The following is a 16,273-nucleotide window of genomic DNA, read 5'->3' as shown; positions in this document are numbered from 1 at the left end:
GAACAAATGTTTATTCTGATTGTAAGTGCTCGTGAAGGATCATTTTCCCTATATGTTCATCACATATTTAAATGTATGTAGACATATGTATTAAATGTTAATACATTAGTGTGTGCGCTTTTTAAAAATGAATTGCCCATTCTAACATGTATAGCACATCTAAATACTCTCTAGGTATAAATGTGCTTGTTTTTATCACTTCAGGTGGAGGAGGCCCTAGAAGCTGTCAAAAATGCTACAAATGAGCAAGACCTTGCAAACCGCTTCAAGGAATTTGGGAAAGAGATGGTGAAACTTAACTACGTCGCAGCAAGGAGACAGCAGGTGGGGAATGTTTCGGAGATGCTGGGGAGTGGACGTGTGAGCTCAGGAACCTTGAGGCTTTGCTGGCCTGGACAGCGGGTCAGCTGCATCTGCTGGCCATCCAATTAGCAACAGCCTCAGGACCTGGGATCCCCAAAACGGCTCCTGCTTGGGCCAGGTCTGATACCACCAGGGGCCCTGGGGTGCTGTCTGGTCCCTGCCTACTTGGAGGAGGTATCAGGTCTCCTGCTTCCTTGGTGGGGACCCCCTAGCCACCCCACCACATTCTTTTTGTCCTCTCTAGGAAATCCTCCCAGTCAAATAAAAAATTCAAAACTGCGGTGTGATGCTCTGGCCACTCCCTGGACATCACCCTTGTCCCTCACTTTTTATTTCCCAGCTCTGTGAACACCAGCATGCATAGCCTCACCCACGATGTGCAGGGTGTGGAGTGGAACTTTCGTGAATGAGAGGAAGGAAATGAGAGGAAAGGCCGAGAGAAAGAGGAATGCAGAAGGGAGGAGGAGCACAGGTGCAAGCCAGTCACTTTGATGAAGGTGGCTGACCTGGGATGCTCTCTGCCCCTCAGCAGTGGTTCTCAACCTTGGCTGCACATTAGAATCACCTGGGAATCTTTTTAAAATCCTGATTTCTGGGCCTCATCCTCCAGAAATTCTGGAGATACTACCCTCAATTTCAGCCAGCCCTGTTTATTCATTAGATACCATGAGAATTTTGTTCCCCAAAAACATTTTTTTTTTCTTCCCAGGGGAAAAAAAAAATTGCAAATGTGGAGCTATTGGTTAAAATCGTGTCCATCCATCCTCTTGACTCCTCCCAGAATTCTTCCACCTTTTAGGCAATTCCTAGTAATTTTTCTTTTTCTAAAATATTCTGTGACCAACTAGAAAGTCCCGGTCCACAAACCTTAGCTTAGTGTGCATTCTGGGCCAGGCAGGGGTGATGCTGTTAGTGCAAAGCTGACCAACATCCATCCAGTCCCTGCCCCCAGTGAGTTTACAATGCCTGGGCACCAGGCACACACACGTGATCTCGTTTACGGTTATCAGCAGAATTCTTTGTTCACGTGGAATCTTGTGTGGCAGCCCCAGTGGGACGTGGATGGGGCTGATGCTATTCCGAAGCACAGGTGTGAGACCCAAAACCAAAAGCCACTGGCTTGTTAAACAACTGAAAAAGAATAGGTTGAATCTTGATCTCAGTGGACCTCGGAGAGTCTGGAAGATAAACAGGACCCAGGGCACGCAGAGCCTTGCAGAGTGTTTGGATTTAACTGTGAGTGGAGAGGACTTGAATAGTTCAGTGTTTGGGATCGTGTCTCAGATGTACACTTTAATGTTGTTCTGTGTTACAAAAAGGGGGGTGGTGTGCAAGAGGGGAAACTGGCTGTCGCTGAGAGGGGGCTAAAGTTGTCTAGGTACGAGTTGTGGTGGTCTCAGTCAGGGTGGTAGCAGTGGGAATGGAGAAAGCAACAGGGATTCAGTTTATTTTGAAAATGGAACATATAGAACCTGCTGTTAATTTGAATGTGTGAGGTTAGGGAGTGACAGCCACCGTTGACTTCTAAGCTTCAGGTTCGAGCAAATGGGTAGGTGGTGCTGAGTTTACTAAAATCAGGAAGACTGGAAAGGGACCAGGTAGAGTGAGAAAGAAAGATTTCATACTTTAGATACATTGATTTTGAGAAACGTATAAAATATCTAAATAGAAATCTAAATAGAAATGTAAATGGAAGACAGATGCTGATTGGAGATGGAAACATGAGTCATCAGCATGTAATGGGTATTAAATCCTTGGGCACATATAAGATATTCGTATGAGACTACCCATACACATTATTGACTTTTATTTTATTATTACTTTGCTTTTACTTAAGTGCTAGTTCAGACTTTTTAAAGAAAATTTAGAAAAAGAGTAGAAATGAAAGAAAAGAAAAAGCACCTAACACCCAACCCCTCAGCAAAATGGTGGGGATAGTCGGGTATTTTGCCTTTCTGTATTAATCTTCATATTTTAGCATATTTGCAGTTATTCCGTGTATAAAAGTATGCATATCGTGTTCCACTTTTTCATATATCTTATAAATATGATCCAGGATATTGCTTTTCTGGAAACGGATTTTAATATCTACATAAATAGTCCCTCAAATGCATGCTTCAGTAGTTTCCTTAACCAGTTTTCATGATTCAACATTTAGATGGTTTTCAGTTGTTGTTTTTTTTCTTTGGTGTGTGTGTGTGATTAAAGAATGCTTTCTCAAGTATCTTTATGGAGATAACTAACAATTTCCTACCTGGCATCTCTCACTTCCATATTCAGGCTTTTTCCCTCAGCATAGCTCCTCAGGTGAAATATGGAACCTGAGGACCAGGTGTCCTGAGGTTAACGAGGCCTTGGTGGTGGCTGGGAGCCAGCTCCTCCCTGCGATGCCTGCATGGCTACCGCCTGGACTCGAGAATATACTCTCATGTTTGTTGCCTGCTTATCTGGGGCTAAAAATAAAGAATCCCAATTCCGAATTTGTGTTGGCTGGCAGAAATCTGCTATTTTAAGCAAAGGAGGACAGACAGTTCAGTCGCTGCTTATCGTCAGTTTGTCTGGACAGTCCTAGATATCAGATAAAATGTGCTCATCTAGACTTATTTTGATTCACAAAGGAGAAGATGCAGTTCATTGTGGCCAGGTCATCCATGTGTCTTGTACTAAATGAGCGAATAGGAAAAACAAAACAAAACAAAAAAACACCCCAGTAGATCATATACTATTTGATGATGTTTTGAAGCTAGAAAATATTCTGCCAGAGATACTCAGCTGGTAACCCTAGATGGCTCTTAGAGACAGCGCTGCCTTTCATGTTTCAGAACATTTTCTTAACAGACCCCTTAAAGCTAAAAATAGAGTGATGCCCCCATGGTGTTATTTTAATATTCCAAACCAAGAAAAGCAAATCCTATTTTTTATTCCCTAAACTCACTGAGCTGACAGTAAGGCAGTTAAAGGGGGAGAAAAAAAAAAAACCAACACAAACCCTGTTGTGAAAATGATATGAGGTGGCAGCCATGCCCTGAGCAAAAATCCGGAGTTTGATTTCCCCTGTTCACACCTGGAATGAAGTTTTGGTTTCCCAGCTGCTGATGACAAAGTCAGATCCAGGCAAGCTGCTTACCTTGGTGGCTCCCGTTCTGCGTTCTTTCAGCAACATGCCCGGCACACCTTCTATGGGCCAGACACTGCTGGTGACTCAAGAGCCACCCGTACAGGACAGACAGGGCTCCCCAGTCTCCTGGGACAGCTCTTATAGGAGGGAGGCACCTGCTGAAGTAAGAGAGCTAATACAGGATGAGGGTGACAGGTGGGAGGGAGTATGGTCTGGGGCAGGTAGAAGGGGGCACAGCTTAGAGGGTAGGAAGGGGAGTGGGCCCTAGGCGGATGGAACACATCAGCTGAAAGGCTAGGGTGGAGGAGGGATGCTCCCATATTTCACATAGAAAGAGCACTAGGTACGAAGTCCTGGCAGCTAGAGGCAGCCCAAGGGCCAGGAGGTGTTTCCTAAAATTCAGCGTGGTTGTCCGCACCGGGGGCTCCAAGTTCTGTTGCAAACACTTCAATGGCAAATGCCATGGATGTGACAGGTGTCGTGTTTTGCACACGCAGGAGCTGAAGGATCCCCACTGTCGGGACGAGATGGCCGCTGCCCGAGGGGCCCTGAAGAAGAACGCCACGATGCTGTACACGGCCTCCCAAGCCTTCCTCCGCCACCCAGACGTGGCCGCCACAAGAGCCAACCGCGATTACGTGTTCAAACAAGTCCAGGAGGCCATCGCCGGCATCTCCAATGCTGCTCAAGCCACCTCGCCCACGGACGAGGCCAAGGGCCACACGGGCATCGGGGAGCTGGCTGCGGCCCTGAATGAGTTTGACGTAAGCATCCGAGTGACCTACACAGAGGGCTGCACACTTTCCTTGAAAAAAACGTGTCTTGGGGATGAAGGGCCACCATCATAGTATTTATTGATTTACAGTCCTGAAGGCTTTGGGCAGTAAGATGAACCACGCATAATGTGTTGCTGCTGTTCAACAAAAAACCTTCAAGGCAGACAGTTTCTCTGAAAGAAAGGGTTCATTGCCAGCCAGGAAAGGGACCAGGCCCTGGGCCATGGGGCCTACCCACCAGCAGCTGAGATGATGGAGAAAACAGGTTGGCCATCCTGGGGTGGAGGGCTGTTCGACATAATGAGTTTGGGGAAGAAAGATGTAAGTCGTTTTGAAAATGTTTACACTGGCTGCAGATAAAGGGGGCCAGGGAAGGAGAAGGGTGGTTCTGGGATAGGTGCCTAGTCCCTGAGGAAGAAGTGTTTGCTCCTTCTGATTGGTTGTGGGCACTAGTCCGGAAAGTTCATGAGTGAGCAGAAGGCAGTGGAGTCTGGTGGTTGGCTATCCCTTTTTATGTTTATTTTATTTTATTTTTTAATTGGATAGTTGCTCTTTTTTATTGATTAAGGTATTACATATGTGTCCTTGTCCCCCATTGTCCCCCTCTAGCCCCCCACTCATGCCCTCACCCCCCTGGTGTCCGTGTCCATTGGTTAGGCTTATATGCATGCATACAAGTCCTTTGGTTGATCTCTCCCCCTCACCCCCACCCTCCCCAACCTTCCCTCTGAGGTTTGACGGTCTGATCAATGCTTGTCTATCCCTTTTTAGATAAAGGCTGAATAAGCTCTCTGGACAATCATTCAAAGTTTCAACATACATTCAGGAATATGAGCAGCCCTTCCTTAGCTTCTGGCCACTGGCCCCATTAACTAACTCCGTGTCTCTTCTTCCCACCCTTCAGCTTGCTGCAATTTAATTTGAGACCTCGCAGAATTTTTCTCTTATCACTCTTACCTGGAACTTGACATATTGGCAAAACCTAGTTTACTTGTATTTAAAGGATCTAACAAGAGGCCTGGCCCCTTGCAAATAGAAACCTTGTACACTGTGGGCAGTTTTAGGGACAGTCATCATTTGGATGATAGTCATTATTACTAAAGGAACAAATGTCATGGGCAGCTCAGGTGTGGATTGTGTTTCTCTTGTCCCTGGTGAAGAACTGTCCTCAACTTCTTCATTTTGAATCAGTGGCACACAAGCGCTGTTGCTCTGTGATCCCACAGGGGATCCTGGTCTTGCATACGTTGCCTCTTTGGGTAGCAGCATTCTGCACCTGCTGTCTCTGGGGATTCATCTCAATGAGGATGTCTCCTTGCTCCTGGGCATATTCAAGGTATAAAAGGGGGTGAGAGGGACTCATGCCATCAGCATCCCAGGATGACAGCTCTTACCACCCCCAGGTCAGGATATGGGCTCACCTGGGAGAAGTTGAAATTCAGCTGAGTTCATACTATGCTAAGTGAAATTTTACATGTGTTGTGAGAGCTTCAAAGATTTATAAAATAGTCAGTATCTGCTTTCGAGGGTTCTATTTTCCTATAGGGGAGAGGAGGGAGTTAGAATGTTCTCTACACACTTTAAGTGATAAACACAATGTGACTGGAATTCATAGGAGGGAAAGAGGTTACTTACCCGCTGTGGGGGAAGATGATGAGCTTGCTTCTGGATATGCTGACATGGCTTGTTGGCAGGCATCACTGGCTGACTGCTGGCAAAGAGGATTAGGAGCAAGTGGTTATTAAAGGTGAAGGGAGATGGATGATATGATGCAGAAATGATTGTAATACTTTACATTCAGATAGCTCTTCGCAGTTTTCACAGGGCCTCTTTTCTTTCCCTTCTTTCTTAGTCAAAAATATATATTGAACCTAGATCATACTCTATTCTCTAAGGTGTTTTTGGTAAGGATTAAATATGATAATAAATTTAAAGCTTTTACCACAGACATTGGGCCTTGATATGTAATTGTATTCATGAAGTTTCAGGAGACAACTGAAAATTTATTGGAACTAGTAAGAGAGTTCAGTAAGGTTATCAATTTTTAAATTAACAATGGGAGTCACTAGATGTCCATAATACAAAAAACGAAAAGAAAGAATAATGGGAAAAGAAATCCTGTTCACAAAGTAGACAATAAAGATAAATTTTGGCTTTATTTCACTAGTTAATTTAATTTCCTTTTATGGAAATTAGAGATAATCCTGATATAGTTATGAAGGGCCTAGGAAAGAAAATTATATTGTTTTACTGAGGTGCAAGTTTTATTTTTTGGTAAATGGTGTCAAGATCACAGGTAGGAAAAATATTGACCCTGTCAATATTTATAATACTATATTTAGACAATACCAATAAAAAATTTAACGGGGCTCTTTGGAAACAAAGTGGTGATAAAACTTTTTTTTGTCTTTTGTGTGTGTTTTGATTTTGTTTTTGTTTTCCCTTCCCTGGAATAAGAATGGATGAGCCTATATTTTAAGGAAATGAAAATAAGCAGGTCTTGCACTCAGATCACATTAAAGCATTGTAATGCTACCTTAATTTTTAAGGTGTGCATTAGAACAAAAAAGGCCTCATCTGTTAACCAGAATAGAAAATCACAATGTCAATACAAAATTATTTTTGAAATGGTGCTTTTAAAAATTAACACTAGGTAGATTATTTAATCAGATTTTGCCAAAATTTAATCTTTATGATCATAGTTTATTTTATAATAAAGAAAAGTAAACAGTCAAATCCTAAGTGCGGGCATGGCAGTCCAGCAGTGTAGCATACAGAGCCCTTCACCTGCTGCCACCTCCTGCCCAGGGGGATGAAGCCTCCAGCTTTCCTGTCTCTGTATCCAGACCATTTTCATTAGAAGGAGCTTTTACTCCAAGTGAATTTAAAAAGCGAGGACTCACTGAGAGTATTACAAACAGTTTTGCATTCATAATACTTAAGGCCACGTGGGGAAAATCTATTAGTACAGAATGTGGACATATGTTAATTTCAACTCTAGTGATACATTCTCATGCTGCACAGTTAAGGCTTTGGGAGCTGAACACATAAAGATAACAATAGAAGATGCTTTTTATAACACATGGAATTCCCTAATTGTGCTTTATTCACTTCATATGTTATGACAAATACGAGACCAAGTAATTTTTATTACTTACTGTATTAACTAAGTGTATTACATGTCATCTAAGTAACTACATATTCTATTAGCTTAGTATATTAACCCTGTAATATTTTATTATTAAATGAATACTGGTTCTCTAGCTACATAAATTATATAAAGTATTATCTAATGTTTAAAATTTTATTTGTCCAAGCTTGACAAAAATGAACATGTGCAGCTGTCTAAATTGGCAGTTCGTAGTCAGTAATTCCATTTGGCGTGGGTCACTAAAAATTGTTATTTAGTAAATGCAATTAATTTAAGTTACTTTCTCAAAAGCAGAAATGCTAGGAAAGTGTGATTGAATATTATAGCATATAAGGTAATTAACCACTTATAGATGATCTATTTCTAATACCAGCAACCTAAAAGTCCTAATGCTATTTGAAATTCTTTTCCTAAAAATAATGTTCCATTTCTCTTTACTTTGTAACAGCATTATACATTTCTGTTCTACAGTTGCATAATGAATAATTTGATTTTTTTTTTTTTTTACTTCCCAGGCAGATTGACTTCAAATTGATTTAGAATTCACAGGCATCTGTCCTGAATTCTGAATGCTATTCTCAGATATTAAACAAATTGATATTACATGGAGTGGGAAACTTCCTGAGGTTTAGTTTAATGGCTTGCCAATGTAATGGAGATTTTTAAAAATACATTATTTTATTGATTTCAAAGAGGAAGAGAGAAGAAGAGGAAGACAGAAACATCAATGAGAAGAGAGACTCATTGATCAGCTGCTTCCTGTACACTCCACACTGGGGATTGCACCTTCAACCTAGGCATGTGCCCTGATTGCAAATGAATCATGACCTCCTGGTTCATAGGTCAATGCTCAACCATTGAGCCATGCCAGGTGTAATTTTAAAAAGTCAAGTACTTTGATATCCTGAAGTGAAGGGAATCACAGAAATGCAGAATATCATTTCATATCAGCATAGCTAATATGCCCTAGTGTTGAATTTGAAGATTGTTGTGTATTAATAATCTTCCATGTTTCAAACATGGGATAGGGGTAGGATGCAGAAGGGACTGAGAGTTTGATGGTTGAGGAAGAACAAGGTAAAAATTAGTAGTTTTCTATTCATTTGTCTAAATTATAGGATTGAATTTCTAACTGGGTAGTTATGATTGTGGCTCAATGCCAGGCACTGTGTGTATACTTGCCACTATTATTCTGCCTATGGGGATGATTTATGAAGCAAAAGAATGAAGGAAAAACCCAGCATTTTTTGACAACTTGAAACTGTCAAATGCATCTCTGATGATATAACAGCAAAGAGTGAAATGACGGCTAATCAATGGAAAAATCAGCCTCTCTTTAAAATGTGGCAGCTTGAGGTGAATACTTTTATCTAGTCAAACTGTCTGCTAAGGGATACTCAAAAGAATTTCTAGAAAACTCTAATGACTGTTCAGAATAAATCACATTATAATGTCAATTTTGACTGCCAGAAAACTTTCGAGGGTTGAAAGAGAGGAAAATTAAATAATTCCTATAGAATTGCTTCATTTTATTAAAGAGAAGAGAGTATACTATATCTGGGTTTTTAAAACTTCTTTTTTAGATGAAAATACTTTGAAAAAAAATGGAAATTAATACCATTCATGACCCAGTCTTTATTATGGATAGTTCTTTCCTTTTTAAAGTTTTTCTTTAAATCAGACAATAAACATTGTCTCAAATTCTTCTAACTCTCTACTTGTGACCTTGCTTCCTTCATTTCCCATGTACCCTGGGAATTTTCTTGATTAAACATTTTCTTTTCCTTGTACATTTAGTTTCTCCTTCTCCAATGGTACCATCCCCTCAACCTACAGAAAAATATATTTCTCTTAGAAAACCATAAAAAAATATCATGTTCTCATATTTTACTTTTTGTTTTGTTTACAGAGTTCTTTGAGATGCAGATTCTAATCCTTGCTTCCATTTCTTGGCTGCCAGCTAGCTCCTACCTCACTCAGCCTTGCCATCCTTACCTCCCTTGCCCCTCCTCTGTGATTCTGTATCTGAGAATCTCTAGGGACACCTCCCTTATAAATCTTTTATTTTTCAGTTCTTAACTGCTTCACATTGGAAGAGGGGGCATTCATAATAGCATTAACCATGCTTTTTCTCTTTATTATTTCTAACGGGCAAGATTTAAATATCTGTACTTGGGAAGCAGGACAGTCTGGTCGCAGCAACATGGAGCTGAAATGTCACCATGACATACCAACACTGCACATGTCATCCTTCCTATTTTACCTTCTTTTTCATACCCCCACTATCTTCTCAGATTTTCTTTCTTCTTCTTCTCTTTAAATGGGTTTCCTTTTCTTGATCTATAATTCTCTTACTGGTCTAGTATTCAGTGGATGGAAATACTGGCATGTGAGCATAAGGGATGATGAGTCATCTGCATCACAGGCCCGAGGGGATGGCAAGAATCTGGACCTGACAAGGTTAGGGACCTAGGCTGACTCCCCTGATGAGAGAGTTCTCCCCTGGGGAATTCTCCCAGAGGCTGGGCCAACGGTGTGCTCTTCATAGGTGTATACAGATCTTCTGGAGACCGAGCAGCAAGAGATTAGGTTGTAGTAATCATTTCACAGCAGGACCCAGCCCGTGGGGGACATGGAGGAGAGCTTTCTGGCTGCCTGAGAGCAGGGTTTGGGATCCAGGTTTAGAATATAGGTGCAGTGGAGAGCTGGGGTGCTAAATAGGTAACCCAGATGTGTGACCTTGGAGATCTGTGCTGAAGGAAAAGATGAGTTTGTTGTCCCCCTTCTCCAAATATCACTCTTACCCTTTTTGAATAGTGAGATAGTTATTTTTATTGCTACTTGATCCACATTGATGCTCCTGTGGAAGTACTGTCCCTTTAAGGATCCATGAATCTGAGTTCCAGCTGGTTCAGTGATTCCTACTGGCTTTTATTGACTCTTAGTCCCTACAACAGCAGGCCAGGAGAAATGCCTCCTTGGTGAAGTAAATTTTCAGAGCGTCTTGTTGAGTCCCTTCCCAGGTCTAATCCTCTCTTTTGCTGTGGAAATCAACATCTTTATCAGAGAAGCTTACCCCAGACCTCATCTCCTTCTGTGACATTCTATGTCATTCTGACTGCAGACATCTGGGAATACCCATAGCAGGTTATGAGGACTGTAAGTTTCCTACACATTACATGACATTAGAGTGAGGGTGGGCAGAGGAGAGGAGAGGGGCCCTATCAAAATACTGTAAACATGCTGCTAAGGAAAATACAAGATATAGCTAGTGTTCTAAAGCAATTAAGCAGGAGGCCAAATGCATACAAATGAAGGCCAGTAAACAGGACCATTTAGCTTCTGGAAAGCAATTTCATATTCTAATTTAGGTAGTAAAAAGTTAGAGCAGGCAAATCAGCAATGTTCTCCCTATCTTCGTGCATGCCAATATTTTGAAAGGTTTAACATCTGTAGTTATTATGTCTATTTTTCTTTAATACTTTAATCAGTACTTCTCAATAATGATGTCTGCTATGTTCCTATGAAGTAGTTTCTACTGAATGGCCATTGGAAATAGCCCAGACATTGGAAAGGGCCAGGGGCTTGGATCCATGTATCTGGACCTTACTCCATGCTCTGCAGAATAACTATGGATGTGTGACCTTGGTTTACTGAGATAATATCTCTAGTTAATTGTAGGCCTTGCACTAGGGGTTAGAGACAGGAAGGCTAAGATCATTCATTGAGAGCTTACAGTGTGCCAAGTGAAATATAATAAAGATTAGAGGCCCGGTGCACAAAAATTTGTGCACTCGGGGGAGAGGGAGGGTCCCTCAGCCCGGCCTGTGCCCTCTCGCAGTGTGGGACCCCGAGGGAGATAACGACCTGCTGGCTTAGGCCTGCCCCCGGGTGGCAGAGGGCAGGCCCAATCCCTAGGTGCAGCCCCTGGTCAGGCTCAGAGCAGGGCTGATTGAGGAGTTGGGGCCCTGACCCCTGTCATGCACACAGCAGGGTGGATCGGGAGGTTGTGATGCCACCCTCAGTCACACTCAGGGTAGGGCCGATTGGGGGGTAGGGCACCGCGCCCTGTGACACTCAAGGCAGGGTCGATGGGGAGGTTGCAGCGCCACCCCCTGTCACGCACAGAGCAGGGCCAATCGGGGTTGGGGCGCTGCCCCCTGTCACTCACAGAGCAGGGCCAATCAGGGGGGTTGGGGCTCCGTACCCTGTCACACACAGAGCAGGGTGGATCAGGGGGTGGGGGCACCGCACCCTGTCACACTCAGGACAGGGCCGATGGGGAGGTTATGGCTCTACCCCGACACACAGAGCAGGGCCCATCAGGGGGTTGGGGAGCTCCGCCCTGTCACTCATAGAGTAGGGCCAATAGGGGAGTTGGGGCACCGCCCCCTGTCACACACAGAGCAGGGCCAATCAGGGGGTTAGGGCGCCACACCCTGTCACACACAGAGCTGCAGGGCGATCAGGGGTTTGGGGAGCTCCCCCCTGTCACACACAGAGCAGGGTTGATCAGGGGGTTGGGGCGCCTTCCCCTGTCAGGAACAGAGCAGGGCCGATAGGGAGGTTGTGGCCCCGCCCCCTGTCACACACAGAGCCGCAGGACGATCAGGGGGTTTGGGCGCTGCCCCCTGTCAGGCTGATCCTGGTTCCAGGAGGTCTCGCGGCTCCGCTGATCCCGGTGCTGGGAGGCATATTACCCTTTTACTATATAGGATAGAGGCCTGGTGCACAGGTGGGGGCCGGCTGGTTTGCCCTGAAGGGTGTCCTGGATCAGGGTGGGGGTCCCCACTGGGGTGCCTGGCCAGCCTGGGTGAGGGGATGATGGCTGTTTGCAGCTGGTCACACACCTTTCAGGGTGGGGGTCCCCACTGAGGTGCCTGGCCAGTCTGGGTGAGGGGCTGAGGGCCGTTTTCAGGCTGGTGGGTGACTGAAGCTCCCAACCGCTGCTTTTTTTTCTTTCTTTTTTTTTTTTTTTAAATTCTGGGCCAGCTTTAGCTCTGAGGCTTGGCTCCAGCTCTTAGGCCTCTGCTGCTGAAAGCAGGTATCTGGTTTGTTTGGGTTTTATAATCGAAACACTGTTTCAACTCCAGTTCTGAAATCCCTGCTTGCTGAAAGCAGGTTTCTGGGGTTTTGTTTAGCTTCTATATTTATAACAATGTTTCAAACTGCAAGCTCAGAGGCCGGCAGTGGCAGGCAGGGAACGTTGGAGTCCTCCATCACTGAAGCAAGCAAGCCTCATATTCGCTTCAAGCTGCCTGGCTGCCGGCCGCCATCTTGGCTGGAAGTTAATTTGCATATCGCCCTGATTAGCCAGTGGGAAGGGTAGCAGATGTATGGCTAATTACCATGTTTCTCTTTTATTAGATAGGACTAGGGACCCAGTGCACGAAATTCGTGCACTGGGTGTGTGTGTGTGGGGGGGGGGAGTGTCCCTCAGCCCAGCCTGCCCCCTCTCACATACTGGGAGCCCTCAGGCATTGACCCCCATCACCCTCCGATCGCCTGATCGGCCCCTTGCCCAGGCCTGACGCCTCCGCCAGAGGTGTCAGGCTTCGACAGGGGACCCCCATCTCCCCCCGATCACTGGCTCTGGCCCCCGCCCAGGCCTGAGGCCTCTGGCCCAGGAATCATGCCTGGGCAGGGGACCCCCATCTCCCTCTGATCGCTTGCTCCACCCCCCGCCCAAGCCTGACGCCTCTGACCCAGGCTTCAGGCCTGGGCAAGGGGACCATCATATCCCCCCAATCCCTGGCTCCGCCCCCCACCCAGGCCTGATGCCTCGGCCAGAGAAGTTGACCCTCATCACCCTCTGATCGCCAATCACCGGATCGGCCCCTTGACCAGGCCTGAGGCCTCCAGCAGAGGTGTCAGGCCTGGGGAGGGGCCCCCTAGCTCCCCGCGGTTGCAGGCTCCTCCCCTGCCCAGGCCTAACGCCTCTGGCCTAGGCATCCGGACCAGGCAGCGGGGACCTGCAGTGGCAGCAGGGGACGCCTCGATCGTGGGCTTTGCTTTAGGCCCAGGCAAGGGACCCCTAGCTCCTGGGGCTGCCAGCTTCGACCTTGCCCAGCTCCCATTGCTGGCTCCACCCCTACTTCCTGCTATCACTGGCCAGGGCGGCAAAGGCGCCTGATTCTCCGATCATGGCTGGGGGGCAGGGCAAAGGCGGCCCCGGGGCCACCTTTGCCCTGCCCCCCAGCTCTTAGCTCCCCCCTGGGTTTCAGATCACTGTCAGTGGCAGGGGGCTTCTTCCTGCTTTCCCTTTCGCCTCCCTGCATTGTGCCTACATATGCAAATTAGCCACCATCTTGTTGGCAGTTAACTGCCAATCTTAGTTGGCAGTTAATTTGCATATAGCCCTGATTAGCCAATGAAAACGGTATCGCCATACGCCAATTACCATATTTCTCTTTTATTAGTGTAGATGTGTAGGATGGAAAGGAGAACTGCTTAGTAAACAGCTTGCATAAATACAGTGGTATGCATTTATCCTATACTAGAGGCCTGATGCACAAAATTCCTGCAAGGGACTCGGTCCTCGCAGCCCCAACTGCCTCATGGCCCTGGCTGCCTTGAGGCCTCGCTGCCCCACCCCCCAGTCACTGGTCATTCTGGAAGGTAATTCCGGAAGGTTGTTCTGCCGTCCAGTCGAATTAGCATATTAGCTCATTATTATATAGGATAGTAAAAGCCTAATATGCTAAGTATCCAGTTGTCTGGTTGGCCATTCAACCAATTAAAGTGTAATATGCTAATGATATGCTAAGGCCGCTCAACCACTCAGTATGATGTGCACTGACCACTAGGGGGCAGACGCTCTGACCAATAGGTTAGCTTGCTGCTGGGGTCTGGCCAATCAGGTCTGAGCAAGACGGGCTGGACAAGCCCTGGAGCCCACCTGTTGTCCCTCCCCAGCTGGCCAATCTCCTACATCACTCCCTGGCCCCGATCGTGCACTGGTAGGATCCCTCAGCCTGGCCTGTGCCCTCTCACAATCTGGGCTGAGGACGAGCTCCCCTCCCCCCCCCCCCCCCCATTGCATGAATTTCTTGCACCGGGCCTCTAGTATAGTATGAAATGCAACTACTCTGTGTGTGTGTGGGGGGGGGGGGAGGGGGAGGCGGGAGGCAATGGGGTGGTAATGTTAGGGAGGGTGAAATCATAGAAGAGTTCCTGGAGGAGGTGGTGCATGAGTAGGAATTAACTTGATGAAGTATGAATGAGCGTTTCTCAGACTGAAGGAACATCAATTGCATATGGAGGCCTGGTGGATAGAGTGTGCATAAATTATTCATCCCATGGATGGAGCCAGGGCAAGAGGAGAAATCAGGCTAGGTGGGTGAAGAGAGGGCAGACCCTGGAGAGCCTTAGAGGGCTTGCAAGGGGCTGGACTTCAACCTGAGAGCCTTGCGAACGTGCTGTGAGCTAAGCGGGGAAATGCATGGTCAGGTTTCTGTTTTACAAGATCCCTCTGTTCCTTTAATTTGTTCTTTAGATTCCACATATAAGTGAAATCATATGGTATTTGTCTTTCTCTATGACTTATTTCACTTAGTTGAAACCCTCTAGGCCCACCCATTCGGTTGCAAATGATTAAGATTTCATTCTTTATTACGGTCAAGTATTATTCCGCAAACAAAATAGAGACTCATAAACTGATGGTTGCCAGAGGGAGGGGTTTTGGAGGGTTTGGGGCTGGGTAACAAAAGGTGAATGGATTAAGAACTGAACATTGGTAGTCACAAAATAGTCATGTGGATGTAAAAGCATAGCATAGGGAATATAGCCAATAATATCTTAACTTGATGTATGGTGTCAGGTGGGTGCTGGAAATATCAGAGGGATCACTTTGTAAACCACTATACTGTATAGCTGAAACTAATACAAAATATTTCCGAATGTCAGCTGTAATTGAAAAATGAAATTTAAAATAAGAAGGGTTCCTCAGCCACAGGGTGGAGAATAAATTTGAAAGGGTCAAAGCCACAGGGCAGTGAGAGTGAGTAAGGTGAGAAATTATGAATGTCTGAAGTGTGTGCTTGGAGTAGGAATGGGAGGAAGTGGATAAACCTGACCCATATTGAGGGAGAAAAATCAAGAGGCCTGGGGACTGAATTTTTATCTTCATATATCAAAAGAGTTAATGTTTTCTACAGTAAGTTAAGACCAGTTTTTTTTAATAATTCCAAGTATGCAATCTTAGAACTTTCAGTAATTTGTGGGAAATAGTTTTGTTTTGTTTTCTTTGCATGATATAACTTTTTTGCATAGAATAGAAGCCTTTTTTCTGGTTCATATTTCACTTTACATACCCACCAGTATGGTTATTAAATGCCTATAATTTATGTAGATATATATTTTAAACATTCTTAATCCAAATTCTACAGCATCTAGCATTTTTCAAATCTAGTTAAAGCTATTTATATTTAATTTATCTCCCAATAGTATTGCTTAGTGTGCTCATTTTACATTTAGAAAATTAAAAAAAAAATACTTTTATACACATTCTTTAAAAAATAGAAACACGTTTTCCAAACTGGTAGAATGCAGTATCAATAACAGGGGGTAAGTAGTGCCCCGCAATTATTAGCTCTTCCCTGTATCTTCTCAAAATGGACTTCTGAATCTATATGTTCTTTTCCATTCTGGCAGATTAAAGGAATTGGAATTACCTTGTAATCCTTTCCTGCTTGACACAGCCAGTGGTGGTATAGCATTCTTTATCATATAGTGACACCTGGTGGCCAAACAGAACATGAAGAAACACTCCAGCAGGTGTCTGTATACTTGTAAACATAGCACAGACAAAGTATATACGATGGGCCCAAACCCAGTTTGTACACTAATGTTATGCAATGAAAGTCA

General features: G+C 44.8%; 1 protein-coding gene across 3 annotated transcripts in view; it reads left to right on the top strand.

The window, feature by feature from the left end:
• CTNNA2 (catenin alpha 2) overlaps nt 1-16,273 on the top strand; it is a 1,107,789-nt gene that overhangs the window by 334,291 nt on the left and 757,225 nt on the right. For all 3 annotated transcript variants that reach the window (XM_081101401.1, XM_081101400.1, XM_081101399.1), the window contains 2 exons: nt 205-324; nt 3,979-4,245. In XM_081101401.1, the coding sequence (XP_080957527.1) occupies nt 205-324; nt 3,979-4,245 (387 nt within the window). The remainder of the gene's footprint in view (nt 1-204; nt 325-3,978; nt 4,246-16,273) is intronic.

Source organism: Myotis nattereri (assembly GCF_964212035.1).
Source record: "Myotis nattereri genome assembly, chromosome: 10".
Lineage (NCBI taxonomy): Eukaryota > Metazoa > Chordata > Mammalia > Chiroptera > Vespertilionidae > Myotis > Myotis nattereri.
The sequence above is the reverse complement of the archived record's forward strand: the minus strand, read 5'-3'. Positions and strand labels throughout refer to the sequence as shown.